The sequence below is a fragment of the Mangifera indica genome, unplaced genomic scaffold (assembly GCF_011075055.1).
Source record: "Mangifera indica cultivar Alphonso unplaced genomic scaffold, CATAS_Mindica_2.1 Un_0001, whole genome shotgun sequence".
Lineage (NCBI taxonomy): Eukaryota > Viridiplantae > Streptophyta > Magnoliopsida > Sapindales > Anacardiaceae > Mangifera > Mangifera indica.
In genome coordinates this window covers 674,548-693,440 of record NW_025401093.1, presented here as the reverse complement: position 1 = coordinate 693,440, position 18,893 = coordinate 674,548, and the positions used below count along the sequence as shown (strand labels likewise).

At 29.9% G+C, this 18,893-nt stretch overlaps 1 protein-coding gene and 1 long non-coding RNA gene across 3 annotated transcripts; one reads left to right on the top strand and one right to left on the bottom strand.

The window, feature by feature from the left end:
* Window positions 1-131: 131 nt before the first annotated feature.
* Window positions 132-1,808, top strand: LOC123205014. Its single transcript, XM_044621802.1, has 2 exons — window positions 132-481; window positions 874-1,808. The coding sequence occupies exons 1-2, from the start codon at window positions 465-467 to the stop codon at window positions 1,160-1,162; spliced, it is 306 nt and encodes a 101-aa protein (XP_044477737.1). The 5' UTR covers window positions 132-464; the 3' UTR covers window positions 1,163-1,808.
* Window positions 1,809-4,985: 3,177 nt separating this feature from the next.
* On the bottom strand, window positions 4,986-11,598 carry LOC123205010. Of its 2 annotated transcripts, XR_006499682.1 has the most exons (10): window positions 11,351-11,598; window positions 11,128-11,213; window positions 10,544-10,651; window positions 9,898-10,013; window positions 7,804-9,315; window positions 5,962-6,068; window positions 5,776-5,852; window positions 5,607-5,672; window positions 5,373-5,468; window positions 4,986-5,163 (listed from the first exon to the last, which is right to left on the bottom strand). It is a non-coding gene; the product is annotated as an uncharacterized LOC123205010 (long non-coding RNA). The 2 variants fall into 2 exon arrangements; XR_006499683.1 differs by lacking the exon at window positions 7,804-9,315.
* Between the last annotated feature and the right edge of the window lie 7,295 nt (window positions 11,599-18,893).

The following is an 18,893-nucleotide window of genomic DNA, read 5'->3' as shown; positions in this document are numbered from 1 at the left end:
TAATGGGTACAAAAGAGCCTGAGTTCACCTTGTTGAATCTTGGGTTCTCTTTAAGTGATTGTTCTTCTGCAAAAATTGGTAACATATATCTGGTATTGAACTTATTTCTTGCTTTTGTTTTATTTATGAAGCAATTCTGGAATCATCCTTTGTCGCAAAGCTCTCTCCTGGCCACGCAGCTTTTCGTTTCTTGGCAAGCTATCAAAATGGGAAGTTCATGCTTGCATAGTGCAGGTTTCCTTGCGTTGATTTATTGGAACTTGCAAAGGCATTTCAGTCCAAGGTCAAATATCAGAGCCAAGTTCTAAATCAATTTCAATTGATATTTTTGTTTATCTTGTCCAGCTTCTGGTTCCAGGTGTTCTGCTCCAGAATAGATTGTGGATCCTCTGCTTCCTTGGTTCCCTGTATCGTCCTGTCTTTCGGGAACCAACCTCTGCAATTGCTTACCTACTGTGCTTGTCATGGGATTAGTGCTGCTGTAAGTTTCTTCTGCAGGATCTTGATCCCAGATTTTCTCTACTTCTCTGCCCAGATTTTCTGTCCCACTCTCAGATTTAGAAGGGTGTGGTAATGGGTACAAAAGAGCCTGAGATCACCTTGTTGAATCTTGGGTCCTCTTTAAGTCTTTTGATTGTTCTTCTTCAAAAATTGGTAACATATATCTGGTATCGAATTTATTTCTTGCTTTTGTTTTATTTATGAAGCAATTCTGGAATCATCCTTTCTGTCGCAAAGCTCTCTCCTGCAAAAATACAGCAAGTTTCCTTGCGTTGATTTATTGGAACTTGCAAAGGCATTTCTGCCCAAGGTCAAATAACAGAGCCAAGTTCTAAATCAATTTCAATTGATATTTTTGTTTTTCTTGTGCAGCTTCTGGTTCCAGGTGTTCTGCTCCAGAATAGATTGTAGATCCTCTGCTTCCTTCGTTCCCTGTATTGTCCTGTCTTTCCAGAACCAACCTCTGCAATTGCTTACCTGCTGTGCTTGTTATGGGATTACGGCTGCTGTAGGTTTCTTCTGCAGGATCCAAACCCAGATTTTCTGTACTTCTCTGCCCCAGATTTTCTGTCCTACTCTCCTGCTTTCTCTGGTCGACTGTAGCAGCTCGACGTTTCTGCTTCCTGGTTTTCACTGCAATAGAATCCTGCCTTCCTTCTAATGCGGTCTGGTCCAGATTTTATTCTTCTCCAGTGCTACAGTCTGTTTGACTGAATTTATTCTTCTACTGGCTTCCTTCTACTGCTTGCTGGGTTCTACTATGGGGATTTATTTTTGCTGTGTTCCTCTTGAGCCGTTTTTTACTGAAGCTGAAGTCTCCACAAGAAAGCTGTCTGTGCAGTTCTTGGAAGAAGCAGGCACCACCAGTCTGCCTGCTACTTTGCCTTTCCGGATTGTGCAGCATTGCAGCCATTTGGGTGAAATCCTGCCAATGCCCAAGCTGCCCAGGAATAGCAGCATTGGTCACCTCATCCTTGCAGTTCTAGTTTTTTTTTCCAGGTGCAGCAATTATGCTTGTTTCTTCTTGTTTGTTGTTACTGTTGTATATACTGATTATAAATTTATAATCCAAGTTTCTTCTTGGGAATACTGCTGGATTTCTTGAAATTCTTTTCTATTCATGTATATATATCTACAAGAGCCATTTGATTGTGCATTCAAAAATCTGTAACCAAATATTTTGGTAATTTTTGTATTTGTACTTGTTTGTTGTAGCTTTGTGTTTTATACAGTTTTATAAATTTAGTTTACTTGTTGCACATTCTGGTCTTTACCCAAGAATAATGGAAAATGATTTGTATCTCTCAGTATTTCTCTATAACCCAACTTTAAATTTTTTAGTGAGGATGAAACTGTTTTGTTGAATATAAAAAAGAGTATTCTTCTTCATTCATACTAAAAAAATAAAAATAAATTGATAGAAAAATCACTAGTTTAAAAGGGAGCTTTAATAAATTTGTTGTTAATTTGTAACAAATCCTTGGCTTTTGACCATTTATCAAAACTCTTTAAAAGTTAGTCAAAGAAATTGCTCGCTTGTTTCATGTTTCTTTCCTTTGAATCTCTTTGCATCTTACTATAAATATCAATTGTCATATTATCTTAATTGGATGATTAAGTATTAGAATAATGGGTAATTCTAATTTATTTAATAAAACTTTTTGTCCTAATTATAAACTAAAATATTCTCACCCAAAGTTTGTTGAAACGATAAATTTATTGCTATTAAGTTATTAAAAATCAGATTTTTATCAATATCTAATTCTATTAGTAAATTTTGTTGAGTGAAAAGGCAAAAATGTCATTTTATATATTTTTTATTCAGTTTTCTTTTTTCAAAATGAGGAATATTTAAAAGTGAACTATCATTTTTGAACAAAGGTTAGGAGTATTAATAAAATTTTAGAGTGTTTTTGAAATTTTAAAAAAATTAAGGGTGTTTTAAAAATTTTTTAAATCTTTTTAAATATTTTTTGATTGTTTAAAAATAACTATTATATCCTTAAAAAATTTAATAAAATGCGATATTTTAAAATTAGTTAAAGCTTTAAAATTCTTGATAAATTTTTTAATTGATAAAAATATTTTATTATTTTGATATTTATATTAAATATTAATAAAAATTTTATAAGTAAAATTATCATTTTTATAAAAACTAAATAGAATTTACTATCAAAAGCAAATGAAGGGTTAAAGTTTAGTTTTCAAAATTTTGGATGGAGAATAGTCATTTGACTGTGAATATTTACTTATTTAAAACATATGTGGATGATTATAGAGGAAAATAGTAGGGGCAAATAAATTGTTTCTAATTTTTTTTTAAATCCTAATTTTTAAAAATGGCAACAAAAGTGATTTCTTTTTTTCTTTTAATAGAAAAGAAAAATAAAAAAAAAGAAGAAAATCTATATGAAACAAGTCCTTAAACTTTCTCAAGTAATAATAAAATAATGTTAACATTAATCTTTTTAACTTAAAATTAAAATGTGAGAACAAATAATTTGCTGACAAGTTACTAATTATTATCAAATTATTCAAATTCCAATATATGTAAAATAAAACGACCAAATAAAATTCAATAATACAGTTTTATTCCACTGTTATATTTAGGAATTTAATAGAATTTTTTAATGGATAAATAAATATCAATTAAATTATATGTATATAATTTTGAATACATAATTGATTATATAAATTATATATTACTGTATAATTATATAATTTTAAATTAAAAATAAAATAATATTAATATTATTATAACTATACAATATACATCACAATGTCAAACCCTTGAATTAATTCGGTATAATTGATCATATAAAATGATGTCATTGATGACAGATTATTATTTTTAAATAATTTTTTATATATTTTTTTTATTTTCATTAAAACGATAATACTTTTGTTAGATAACACCTTAGTTACTGTTTAAGATTAGACATAATTGGGGGTCCCCTTATTCTCTGTCCTTTCGGTGGGAGTGTGACCTGCTACTTTAACAGTCCATTTAAAATATAAAAATATTTTTAAATAAAATGGATGCCTCTGCACCCTCATAGGCCAGGCCAGGCCAAGCCAAGCCAAGCCAAACCAATAACGGTTGGGCTCCAAGGCAGTAGTTGTTGGCTTGGATTTTGTTTTTTAATTTTTTGTTATTGTCAATGAAAGCCGCCCTCCCCTCCACTCTCCAAACCACATTCAAAACATAATTTTTTAATCTCTTTACATTTTTTTTTAATTCAATTTCATTCTCAAACTGTTTCAAATCTCAATTAAAATTTAATTTTATCTAATAATTTAGTTTCTATTTGTTTAATATTTTATTTTTTTCAATTGTATTTTGTGCTCAATTTTTTTAATAAATTAATTTTTAATTAATTATTAAATTATATTAATTTGTATTTATTATCAAATTAATATAACCAATGACAATACTTTGTAAATGGTGGATTGACCCTTCAAATCACATTCTGTATGTAAGTAATCAAAGTTGTTGAAATTTACAGTAAATAGATTCAATTATATGCTTGTGTGAATTCCATCAAACATGTTCCATGAAATGGCTTTTAACAAGCCCACAGAGTCAAAACACAAATGCTACACCTCAAATGTCTTAATAATAAAAAATTATCCCTATTTGTTTATGATAAAATTATGTATATCTATTTTAAATATATAAATGAATACACACTTATGTTTATTATCACGCGATAAGTAATCAACCAATCATATAATTACGCATATAAAATGTATACTTATTTATATATTCAAAATAAATATATACATAATTTTATTGAGTTGTTTATTAGATCCAATAAATACAAGCACAGATGCATTCAGTTGTTGCAAAGTTGCAAATACTCAACTCAAGGATTGATTGTTGACTTGATGTAAGCATTGTTCTTCCACCCAGAAAATTTATTTAAAATAAATAGAAAAGACACTTTTTAGAGAAATTTTCATTGTCCCACCCAAGGTTTGGTCTTGAAACACTTTTTCACCCCAAGTTGGCATAAATAACACTTTTCCACCCAAAATCAAGCATATTGAACATCTCCCACCCAAAATTAAATTCTGTTAATGAAATAGTAATATTATAAAGTGAAATTACCATTTTATCTCTATTATCTCATTTTTCAAAATTATTATCTAACACTAAATAAACAAAAATTAAAAATAACTTTTAAATATTCAAATTATATAGCAAACCTCTTATCTCTATTTCTTTACACTCTCACTTTGTCTTCCTCTCTTCCTATAAATATGAGTATCTTTGTCATAAAATTTTATATCATGGGAGTAAAATGTAATTTTTTCAAATGTTTGAGGTCATATAGTAGTTTGAGGTCTTTTTGAAAACTTTTAAGGACTTATTAGTAACTCAAAAAAGTTTGGGATCTTTTAGAAAATTTTAAAATATTTTCCTATCCATATAGTTTAAAAAATGACAGTTACATTACACCCTCCAAAAGTTGAACACAATATAACAAATTATAAACATAAATATCATATTACAGTTGCTAAGGCCATATAGTAATTTTAAAATATATAGGAGTTTGAAACTTTTTAGAGATTAATTTGTGAATTTTTAAACACTCTTACATCTTTACTCGACAAAAGTTCCAATGCCCTCTCTAGAGTGATGTCCTTCGCTTTCATATTCTGCACTCATAATTCAAAAATGAAAAAAAAAAGACACCAAAATTATTGAAGGGAAAATCCATCAGTTTTTTTTTCCATTAATCACATTATAATTTGGTAGCAATGCTTTGAACAACACATTCCAAAATTGATGAAGGTGAACGTGAAGGTGAAGGTTTGGGTAGTTACAGAGAATCATAAAGGTAACTTTTTTATTTTCAATTCTGTACCTTTGGAACAGAAGCTATGGTGCGTCGATGTCTAACAGAAAATCCAGCCTTTGCATGCTTTAATATAACTGGATGTCCATCCTTTGGATGGTTTCCCTAACAAATGATAACACATACATAAACATTAATCAATATAGAGATTAACAACCGATACCAGTTTTTTTTTTTTTATTGGAAACAAAAAGAATATTACTAATAAAGACAACAGAAACAATCGCACAGGGATGAACTTACTAATGTCAAAGGGTAACGCAGCAGCTCCAGCGCGTCTTCAAGTGTAATAGAGTCCACATCCTTAATCTAAAAACAAGATATATCCCATCCAGTTTTACGTTTGTTTAATGAATTACAATCAACAAAGTGGCAATACAAGTATTTGCAGTACTAAAAGAAACAGCCTTACATGGGAAGCGGTGGCCCTTTTGGGCAAATAACCCGTCCTATCTTCACCAAGCTGTAAGGACCCTCCTTCAAAAGAACCTGAAAGAAATTATTTCCATCTTCAGTTCATTAAATTATGCAACTCATTCAAAGCGAGATAACAAGTCACCAGTCCCATAGACAAGGAAGAGTAAAATTTGAAGCAAACCTTTTCATTTGAAACTGGATGAAGACCAATTAATTTTGGCTCATCAATGTTAGTGTTCTTTTGCAGAGCATCTTCTTCATCATCATCATCACCATATAGTGTCTTGGCTATATAACAATAGACCAATGCAAATAATTCAAGTATTAACAGCAACTCAAATATATCATATGAGATTTAAATAGTGAATTTTTCATAAAACTATCAGGATAAAATTTTGTTAACCCCCTTTATAGCATAAAGTTTTCACTTACATCCCAATTTGATTTTTCACTTAAGGAATTTACCTTGTTCGCGTATAAAGTCTATAGTTACAGCCCTATCTTGCCTAAAAATTAATGTAATAAGCTAAATGTTACCCTATTCACCTGTAAACTTATTCAATCATATTTAAATACAATCCAAACTCAATGAATCCCCATCACATTCATAACTCAATCACCAAAGCACTCATAATCTTTTATCAGTTCTAACTACCTCCCCTATCTCATATTTAACTCTTTCTAAGTGAAGAAATACTAGACTCTTGTGATTCGTGTAGATGTTACACTTAAACCTATACAACTAATACCGACAAATTTTTAATGCAAAGACAACTGCAACTAATTCCAAATCGTAGGTTGGGTATCAAATCTAATAATCCTTGAACTGTCAGGAAGCATAAGCAATCACTTTCCCTTCTTACATCAACACAACTCCCAAACTCTAGTGAGAGATATTTGTATACAAATCATACTTCTTACCCTCAGTTGACAATGCCAAAACCAGTGTCGAAGTCAATCTTTCCTTTAATTCCAAGAAGCTCCTCTTACAAGCATCTGACCATTTGAAAGGAACATTGGTTTAGGTCAACTCAATCAATGGTCAAGCTAACTTAGCAAAGCCCTCTACGAACCGTTTATAATAACTTGTCAATCCCAGAAAACTATGCACCTCCTTAGCTATCTTGGGTATCTACCACTCTAACATAGCTTCAATCTTACTCAGATCTATAGAGATATCATCAACAGATACCACATGTCCTAGAAAAGTCATGTGGTCCCACCAGAACTCATATGCCGAGAACTTGACATATAACTACTTCTCACGTAGTCTCTATAATACAAACCTTAGATGCTACTCGCACTCCTCACGAGTCTTAGAGTTTACCAAGATATCATCAATAAACACCACAATAAATTTATTAAGGCAGTCTTGGAACACTCTGTGCATTAAATCCATGAAGACTGTAGGTGCATTAGTCAATCCGAAGGGCGTCACCACAAACTTATAATGCTCATACCTCGTCCATTTTCAAGCACAATAATTGGATCATCAATAGTTAATGGCATTGACATTTGTTGCCATTATATCATTTCCTAAAGCCTTCTATGAGCAATGCAACTAATATGGTAACCTTACATGATAAATATCACCATTTTTCCTCTGATCTTACATGTCAAGGAAAAAAACAATGATCTAGCTTCAATCCATTTATACTTGATTGGTATTCAAAATGTTAATCATATTAGGCTTTTGTCTGCAGCAACGGTATGACTTGCAATTTGCATTCTAAGATCATGTGACTTACCTAATTTTGTCCCTAGACACCGAACAAATTTTGATCTCATCAACAAATAGGAAATTTATTTTAGTTTGCATAAAAAGAACTGGATTAAATTACATCGAAAAACATTAATAGAAGTAATAATTCTATACCAAGTCAAAGTACTAGTGGTTGATGGATGAAACCTAAGGTTTAAAGTACCCAACCCTCTCTAGTCTACAATATAGTGTATAAGTTCATATTTCTTATACAATAAGTACTAGAAAAAAGAAAAGAGTCATAAATACTTGAGAGAATACCTAATCCAAACATACTCGTCTTTTGGATGACTAGACAACTCACTTTAGATCTTTTGATAGATCTCAAAATCTATGTATCTTCTTGCTTCCCTTTAAATTTGAGAAATTCCCCTAGGTCATATTTATTACCTTTAACTTCCAACCTGCCAATAAATAGAGAGGTTTTTATCATTTTCCCTCAAGTGGCTACAATGTACAAAACATATCAAATTTATGATGGAAAAAAATTCAATCAAAGAATAACCTAACATATGAGAACATTATACTATCTGTTCCATAAACTTGGTGGGATGCAACATGTTTGACACAAGTCAAACCTAATTCTAAGGCTATTCAAACCAACAAATATATACTTAAATTAGAGTCAATGAACAAAAATAATTAAGGGTTAAGGGCACCCTCAATGTTCTAGATTCTAATGTTGCTCAGGGTATCAATGCCAAACAGGATCTTGCCTAAGTCAAGCAAGAGTGAAAGACTCTAAGCAGATATTTTCAGAGAACAACTCAGAATTAAATTTATCCATTGAATTTGAATCCTAATATAAATTGAATTATAAACAAGTTATGCATTTTAAAAACCTAAAATCAGCTGGTGGCAGCCTACCATGCGAAAGCTATGTGCTAGCATGCAATTTCGGTACAAACATCGATTTTTCATATTCTTTGGAAAAAGATGGACCATAAATCTACAACCCAAAAACTTAGACTAAATCATCAGTCTGGATATCTATGAGATAATATCTAGCACCAGCTAAGCACCATTTTATACCATAAACTATGGCCATTTTATCAGATCACAATCTTTTTCCACTATGAGAACTGAAGCAAGGATGATAGGTCCATGTAAAACAGTTAATTATTGCTAGTTTTGTTTTAATTTTACAGCAATCAGGAAATTCAGGGAGATGGACCAGAAATCCTTGGAAAAAAAATTAAACGTCATAACTTTAACAAGTAGTCACAACAAACTTGTTTTCGTCACTGTTTACATAAGTGCTTTAATCTCTACTGTTCAGGGTCATCTTTACATACAAGAGTAACATACATATGACTAATATGTAAACATGTTTTCATCACTATTTTTGTAAGTGCTTTAGTCTCTACAATTCAGGATCATCTTTAAATACAAGAGTAACATACATATGATGCAGAAGATTGGATTGCAGGTTTTACTATCTATGAACTAGGATTTTCTTGATTGGTATCTATATTATCTACCAAACAGTTGATTGACATAAATTCCATACGACAATATGCAAAAAAAAAAAAAAAACACAGAATATTAAGGTACAGAAAAATCAAAAGCAAAAAAAGCAAAACCGGTCCCAGATTGGAGCTGTGCTGAGAATAAAATTGAGTTGCTGATTAATAGATTCCTGCGTCTCTTTTTTTTCCACCACTAAAGGCACCCTTAAGCCAGCCAGACAGCATATTTTTTTGTTCTGGTTTCAATAGTGTCCACTGCTCAAAGGTGATAACCTCGGGTGGAAAATTGTTTGAATAAATGGAGCTAGAAATATAAAACCAAATTTCATAAGTTAATCACTGATAATCCTAAAATATTTTAACAACCAAGTGTAACACAATCAGTACTTCACACTCAGAATATAAACAAAGTTAAGGGCATAACTACCGAAATGGAATCCAAATTATGCAACTTCCTTTTCTGAAATATTTTCAATGTCATAATCAAAATCATTCATCTTTCTCCAAGTGCAACTACTATTTATGAGCAATAAAAAGCTCTGTGACTCAAAATATTTATGTTGAGTTTCAGCACTATAATCAACTAGGTCAAGTTCATAGCTAAGAAATTTTTCCACCCAAAAATTAGTCTGTCTTCGGCTGCTTCAAACATACAGATGACACATTACATTTATCACCAATAGCACAGGCATAAATTTATTGTTTAAGAAATTTCATCAAAATTACAGTAATGGATACAGGACAATATAAAATCAGTAATTCTGTCATAATGCGATATGCATTCATCAGTTAAAGCAACTGAAAAGTAAATCAAAGCTCCCCAGTTACAGCAGAATATACTAAACTGCAATCCTGGGCAAACCATTATGGAGATTTAAACACATACCAAAATTTTGGATTAGGAAGTACAACTTTGTACAAGAAATATCCTTCTGACAGGGCAACTCCCCTTTGTTCAAGATATGATTGAAGAACTGCAGCTTGTTTTTTAACTTCCTCCACCTGAGACATAGAAATTACAAAAGAAAAAATAAATTATTAATAAAAATATATGTGTAGTGTATTTTCCTCTGTGAAGCTATAGATATCAGATACTTAAGGACTGGTGAAGAAAACCAAATGAAAAGAAATATTTCAAAATCTAATCAAAACATCTTCTGAAATAATGGAGAACAAGTGTTCCATAAAGGAGCTGTACACAATGAAATACTACTAAACTCACAATATAAGGCAACGAGTTTTAAATAAAGAAATACACCATCGCAATACTTTAGATCATTCACATAATTACAATGTTGTTACAAATTAGAGTTCCCACAAAATATGAAGTTCAGAAATGATTAAGATATAGAATGCTATGCAGTTAATACAGACACAGCAACTGCAACAAGAAAGGATTAAAAAAATTTATAGTCTTAAATTCATCATAGATAACAGTGATTGATTTTTAAGAATAGCCAGGTTGCACCATCAATACAATAAGCATGCCTAATTAAGTCACTATAGAACAGACATATATAACTATGACTTACAGGTAATGCTGTCATCTGTGCCCATGCTAGCCTTCACAAGCCCAGCTGCCATCTCCATTGATTGATACAAATCCTGAAAAATTCTTCACAGAAACCACCCCGGCCTCCCTGAAAGAAAGCATTAATTATATTGCCATGAATGTTGATAAAAGAAATAAAGAATAAAACTAGGAGTATGCTACCATAACAGGGGTAACATATACGTGCAATTTCATTACGTGAAATGTCAAACTAGACATTTTCAAGTCTATTTTGCTAAACACTCAATTCCTCTGGACATCTGCATTTTTATTTTCCAAATCAACTCATATAAGTACATAAGTTTTAAAAAGTGGCATGGAATTATGGAGTTCACGAAATCTTTTCTTACAGAAAATTCAGTTGACAGTAAATTCTGTGCCCTTCGTTAACTTATGACACCAAATTAATTCAAGCATTAATGTGCCAAAGTAATGGATATTAAAGTGCAAGATTTTAGGTCCCCACCTGAGATCTCACTATAAGTTTTAGCATTAAAAATTTAGTAATTCTACATATAAAAATGAATTACACAACAATATAAATGATAAAAATGAAAACTTTACCCTTTAGTAACAAGAACAGTATCTATATTCTGTCACGAACCCGTATCCGGATCCGGAATTCAGAGCCCCACGAGTGCCTTACTAATCTACAAATTTAGTAAAATTAATAAATAAAAAATTAGCTTTCTAATAAGATACCACACAAGCCAAAATATTAACATAATTAAGCTTAAATTAGTAGAATTTTTAAGAAAATACTAAAAAAAGAAGTAAAAAATTTAACCTATTTGCAACTGAAAAAATCGCATTAGAATCGGAGGTTTCGATGTCCAAAACGTCGTCGCCGTCGAAGATTCGCTTGAACGGTTTGTAAATTAGGAGACCGCAAAGAATCTGCACCCACATGGTGGCCGGAATCGGCTATGTTTGGTTTCCCGAAAATGAAAGGTAGTGAATTTTCCCGGAAAATTTATGTAGTTTCAAAATTCTTTCATGTGTCAATCGAGTGAAGTAGACTGACTATTACTTTCATTTCATGTGTCATCCACTTTTTGGTTGGTTTAATATGAATTTTCTATGGCCAAAGGGTCATTTCCCACTCAAGTTTTGATGTAATTTCAAAATTATATTAGTAAAATTTAAAAAATTCAAGATCTTATTTATATTATTTTATTAATAAATCCTAAAATTCTTAAAATTTATTACAGGTTCAAGTTAAAAATATCATTCTCCCAAATAAAACTTCAAACACCAAATAAAAAACAAAGAAGATAATATTTGAATTAAGAAAAACTTACAAAATTAAATAATTTTTATACAAAATATTAATTGATAGAGTAAGTATCCACACACACAGGGGAAAAAATTTAGCTAAAAATATTTGTTTAAATTATTAATTTTTTCCTTTTTAAGCGAATAAATGAATTTATTTGACTTTAAATGTATAAGGGTGTTTTCCATCCAAAAGATTAATCTAATTTTCTTAAAAAAAAAAAAATTATTTGTTAGTAGGGGAAGGGTTAGAGGTGTAGCATAGAAAAAAGCCCCCAAAGAGAAAATAAAAATTTGTCAAATATAATTATATATATTCATTTTAAGTATATAAATAAATATATATTTAATGTAATTATTAAATATTTGAATGATTTTGAATTAAAGATAAAATAATATTCAATCATATAATAACATATAAAAATATGTATATATTTATATACTTAAAATAGATACGTATAATATTGTTTAATGTAAAATATAATATATCAAATAAGATATAGGTTCAAACATTTTATATAATATACAATTTGTGACTCGTTAGATTTACATTAGAATGAATTTTAATGAGCAACAGGGCATTGTGCCAAAAACAGAAATGGAGTTAAAGGTTAGGTATTGGCTATTGGGCCTACGCTTGAGTTTAATTTTCAAACTACACGTTTTTTGACTTTTTAACATTGAATGTTGTTTTAATTATATTATTTCAAAATTAGTTATTTAATTAGTATTAAAGTAGGAATAATTAATATATATTATAGTTATCTATATTCATAAATGAAATATTACAATGAGAAATTTATGTTATTCAATTTATTGAAACAATAAAATTATATATATATATATATATATATATATATATATATATATATATATATATATTGGGTATATAAATAAATAAATATATATATATATATATATATATATATATTTACATGAATTATCATATGATTATCTGATTTTAAATTAAATATAAAATAATACTCAATCATATGATTTTAAATATATATATTTATATATTCAAAATTAATACGCATGATATTGTTCTAAATGAAAATATATGTTTTTTTTTTAAATTTAATTCCAAAATAACAATAGAGAATGCCTTTAATAGTTTCGTGTAGTGTCAATTTCATGAGTTTCAAGAGATCTCCAATTTAGCATTATTCATCTTCAACTCACTAAGTATTTATCAACCCACACACAAAAAAGGAAAAGTGGGATTCTTTGATAGATTATCCTTAGTTGCTATTGGTTAAAGGTTAAATGGAAAGATAAATTATTTTGATAATCTATTTTATATTACTAAGATTTTTTTGTTTGATTGATAGATAATAAAAAATTATAATAACATTTTATTACGAATAATGATATGATAAATAATATAAGAGATAATATTTTATTATTAAACATATCTTTAAAGTTTCCAAATATAATAGGGAACTGACAATTTCACATTAAAAAATAATAAAGTTGTCTCCTAAAGTTTGAAAAATGTATCACATATAACTATTTTACCTTATGGATATTGAAAGTTTAGAAACTTTATCAAAGACACCCATTTGTCCTAATTTCTATGTATTGTTATTAGTTTAAAAAACAAATTCTCAGTTTCTTCTCCCTTTCAAACCATCTTTTCCCTTCTTATTTATCAAATGATTTAGAGATAAAATCAAAAAATGATTAATTAATAGTGATATTTTAATCATTTTATATGTTTTTAAATAATCAATAACACAAATCAAATAAATAAGGATAGTATAATAAATTTAATCTTTGTATTTATATTAGAGCCCACTTTTCATTAACGAAATCAGATTTTAGATTTTAAAAAAAAACGTGTTTTATATTTTTTAAGGGATGGAAAAAAGAAATGCCACAAATATAAATTAACATACATAAATAGCCATAAATAGTAGTTAAAAAAAGAAAGAAATTCTACTGGGAAGGTTTGGTTAAAAAAGTAAATGAAAAAGTAAACTTATCCATCTATGAAAATGATCCAATGGCCTTCCAATGATTTTTTTTTTTTTTAAATTGGCAACTTCTTCTAAGTAGTAATTATATAATGAGTAAAATACATGTTCATACTGTAGGTTCTAGGAGGTCACATGTTTCCACCCATCGAATGGAAATCTAGCATAGTTTTATCCAAAACCTAACATCATGAACGAAAAAAATAAGACAGTGTCATAAAGGTAAAGTAAATTATCTTATCACTCTTGACTATTTTATTTTATAAAGGGCAAAAGACTTATTCCCACCCAAAGTTTAGTCTATTTCGAAACACATATTTGGAGAGTTTTAAAAACTCAAACTTCCACCTATAGGTTGTTAAACTTAACAAAATTCATTAGTTATAAGAGGTAAAAAAGTCATTTAACTAATGATATTAAAAGTATATAAAAATTTATCTCATTTCTCTCCTTGGTTTGAAAAACTAATAATTTTCTCATAGGATTAAGTTTTGAAAAGTTACATTTTCCTCCTAGGATTTCAATTTTCTGGCAAAATCTCTCTCTCTTCAACAACTGATATCCTCCGGCCCTCTCTCTCCCTTCTTTCAGACATGTCTTCACAAGAGAAGACGAGTCTTTGTTTAAACGAAGAGGAATCAACAAAGGCATTGATTCATCTTTATCATTTAGAATTGACAAAATGACAACTCTTCATCTTTGATCTATCATTGTGAGCCAATGACACACGAAGAGTCAACTAGAATTGGTAAGAATTTGGGACAAATTGATGATGAATCGTCCACCAAGATAAATCGATTCTTCATTTTCATGCACAACAAAGCCACACCAGGTGGGCTCTACTCAGAGTGAGAGCGCATCGAGAGGGAGAGTCTGGTGGGTTGAAGGACATGGCTAGAAGTGGTTTCGGTGGTTGGAAAAGTTGGGTTTTGAAAAATAAACCTTAAGAGAAAAATGTAACTTTTTAAAACTTAGAATAAGGGGAATGTAGGGAAATGAGATAAATTTTTTTTATTTTAATGTTACTGATAAAATAACAATTACTCTTATAACTAACACAAAAGTTAAACAAAAATTAAAATACGAGTGGGTGTTTGAGTTTTTGAATTTTCGTAAATATGAGTTTGAAAATGAACTAAATCTTGGGTAGACAAAAGATATTTGGCCTTCTATAAAAATATTGCATTATAACTAAAAAGGGCATTCAATGGTCTAGTTAAATCTGACAATAGAAACACGTTGAAAAGATGTGATCTTTCACACCAACATAGGTGCGATATTTTCTAAATTCAATCAAAGTGCACATTTTTAAATGCAATTTTATTGTAGAATACACCTTTCTTCGGCCACACCACCGTAACTCAATTCCTCAATAACATAATGGCGGAAAAAACATATTAACCATCAATCAAGGAAAACAATCAGTTTGAACCCCAATTACTACAAATTGGTCAATCACAATCAGGCCACTGCTTGGCTGGATTGGGCAACAATGATGTAGTTACCACTTGGCTGAATTGAGCCATCAAAAGGTGGCGCATAGAGCGGGAGAATGAGAAGGAAAGACAAGGAAGAGAAAGAGGAGGAGGAGAGAGAAGAAAAGAGTAGAAAAAGAGAAAAAAGGAGAAAAAGAGGAAAAGGAGAAGAGGAAGGAGAAACAAATTTGGTAAGAGAAAGGAAATACAAGCCTTTTCATTTTTAAACTATCTGAAAATTAGACACAAGAACAATAAAGCAAACACAATTAAGTGCAAGATAGTACTCAATATACGTGCCTGCAAGTCAGGCTAAGTGGTTACTTCCTCTACTTCTGGTTGCCAGTCGGCTTCTTCTTGAGTACGCTTCCAAACTTCCTCATAAAAAGGTTTCTTCTTCTTCTGCTGTAGCTGCTTTGTTGGTAAGGTTGCGCAATCCTCAACCTGTTCTGTGGACGATAGTCCATTTATCTGATCGATTTCACTGCCATCCAGCTTTGAATTCACTTCCCCCTCATTCTCCAGTTCTCAGTCGGGAGATAACTCCTTTTCAATTTTGCAGCTCTCCCACATCTTGAACTCAACTTCGACTGAATCATCTTCTTTCTCTTTGCTCTCATCTTCTTTTGGTTTTCCATTGGCATTCTCAACTTTGGCAACGTTCTCATCATTGAAGCCATTATTTTTTTCTTTAGGATCTTCTTTTTTCTCTTCCTTGATTGGATGTGGCGGAAGGTCCATTTTAGACTTGTCTTCACTAGCATGTCCATTCTCTTCAGAGAACTCAACAACCTCTGGAAGGAAATCATAGTCTTTCTCACTTTCTGTAAGCTGACCATTTAGCTCAGTTTGCTTTTTGGTCAATGCTTCTTCATCAAGCTACTTAGACAATTCCTCAGCCTTCTTAAGAGACGCAGCTTCTGTAGCTCGGAGTTCCTCGTTTTCTTGAATGACACTCTGCAACTCGGTTTCTTTGTCCAAGAAACTCTTCTTCAGTTTCATGCTCTCGGCCTTAGCTTGCCCAAGAGCTTCCTGCAGATAAATCACCTCAGCTTCAACCTCTTTAAGGCCTTCCCTTAGCTAATCTTCTTCTTCCTTTTCGGCACTAGCTTCTTCCTCATTTTGTTTGAGCAGATTCACCAACCTATTTAAGTCCTTTCTAGTGAAGAATTTTCATTTTATTTAATTAAAAAATATTCAATCATATGATAATACATTTTTATATATTAAATTATATACTAAAAAATGTATATATATAATTTTATTGTACAACATTTTCAAATTAAATAATGACAAAGTTTATTTTGTGTGGAGGTATGTACGGTCCGGTTTAATGTGATTTACTAGTTCTTTTAAATCAAACTAAAAAAAAAAAAAAAAGGTAATATTCAAACCCAACCAAACCACTTAATATTTTAAACCAAATTGAAAAAATGGCTTGAATTATAATTTAAATTTATTAAAATTATTCACTTATATATATATATATATATATATATATATATATATATATATATATATATATATATATATATATATATATATATATATATAAAATTTAATAAAATTATAATTTTAAAAAGATAATATAAATATCTAAATTAAATATAAAAATATATATATAATGATAAAATAAATATAAAAAAATAAGTTGTACAACTATTTGGTTATTGAAAAATTATGTCATATATATATATAATATAGAGTTTGCGATTTGATTCAAATTAAAAATCACTCAAATCATAATTTTTTAGTAATTTGATCTGATTTTATTGTTTGGATTGAATTATACATACCTTTTTTGTCTTTGAAAATTTTGCCTATAACATTTCAAAGGAAAGCAGTTGTGATACCAATTTAAAATAAAAAAAGATTGTTAATTTACAAGGATGAACTTTTTTATGATCACTATTTACTTATCAACAACTAATCAAATAGACAAACAACTAATCAAATAGACAATCAAATCTCAATATTTGAAATATACTCTATCCACAACAAGAGTATTAATTTATATATTAATGATACTGTGTGTGACTAATAATTTTAAATTTAGATTAAAGTGATATATAATCATATAATAATATATTATTATTAACATTCAAATTAATACTCATAATAAATACATATATCATTATTATTTAGAAATTAATGGCCTAATAAATGCAAATGGCTTGGCTTATCATTCTTATCTCTATTCGGTTTTGCCAGGTTAAACTTCAAGGTTAACTTTTAATTATAGGCCAAAAGACTTAATAATTTATGTCAAAAATGAGGGTCAAATAAACCGTTTATATTGCAATAAAAAAATCTAATTTTTGATATATATTATTATAATACAAATCTCTCTAGTTTGCAAAATTTAAAGTTTTACTTTATTATTTCTAAAGCCCAATCAAAATCAAATCTTATACCAACTTACTGACCAAATCTAATGCCTTTCCAAATCAAAATCAAATATGTTGGTTAAGCTTCTCACATCTCTACCACTCAGCTTCTACGTGATTCAATGGTTCTTTTCTCCCATTCCTAGGCTTTCTCCCTCTCTTCCTTGGCTTCCTCTCATTTGCTTGAGATGAAAAGTCATCCTTCTGCTCCAAACCCAAATGAATAATAATGAGGGAGAATGTTTTGCTCTTCCTTGGTCAAAATTGCACTATCAGTACCATACTTGCAACTTATGGCTATATGTGTTTGCCTTTGAACATACACTCCAGCTTATAGCTTAATCGGACTCCTCAGTGCTCAAAACACCCTCCTTGCCTATCAAATTTATGGAGTATCAAAACCTATAAAAAGTCTTGTTTATTTGTGGCATAAAACCTATGAGGGCAACTTTGTAACGGTATGAACTAAAGAGGGCTATTAGTGTCTTTTAACATCTAAGGGTTATTCGATCATTTCAGACACTATTTAACCTAGGTATAAAAACCTAAGGTTTGTGTGATTCATTAGAATCCTAGCTTCTCTCTTTTGACTACGCCTCTATTTAAAAGAGTCTCTGCTAGTGTTTATTTAATTAGAAGGAAATTTTTTGGATTTCTTTGATCAAGTGTGTGAGTTTGTGAGTCTGCATATTAGGCTTGTGTATTAAACTTGATTTCAAGGCATATTGTCATCTATATGATTCAATCAGAAGTTTTGTACTATGAGTTGTATTTTTCATATGATTTATAATAAATTCAATTAGAGTCTTATCTTCACCTTGGATGTAAGGTTTTGGATTTTGAAAACCCAACCAAGTAATTCTCTATTGTTCTCTTTCTTTGATTTTGCCTTTATGCACTTATCTTGATTAATCTTGGTGGATATATAATTTGAATCTTTGGTAAATATTCAGTATAGCAAGGTCTTGAACAATAAGAAGTGGTATCAGAGTTAATTAGGGTTTGTACATAATATTTTGTTCTTAATCTATGTATGTGATTTGTAACCCTTTCTTATTATCTGTGTTCTTTGTTGGTATTGATGATTTTGTTTGTGAAAGATTAAAAAGATTTGTCAACATATAGTAATGGGTCAAACCAAAATTGATATAAAGAGATTTGATGGCGAAGGCAACTTCAACTTGTAGAGGAAGAAGATGTATGTAGTCTTGGTACAT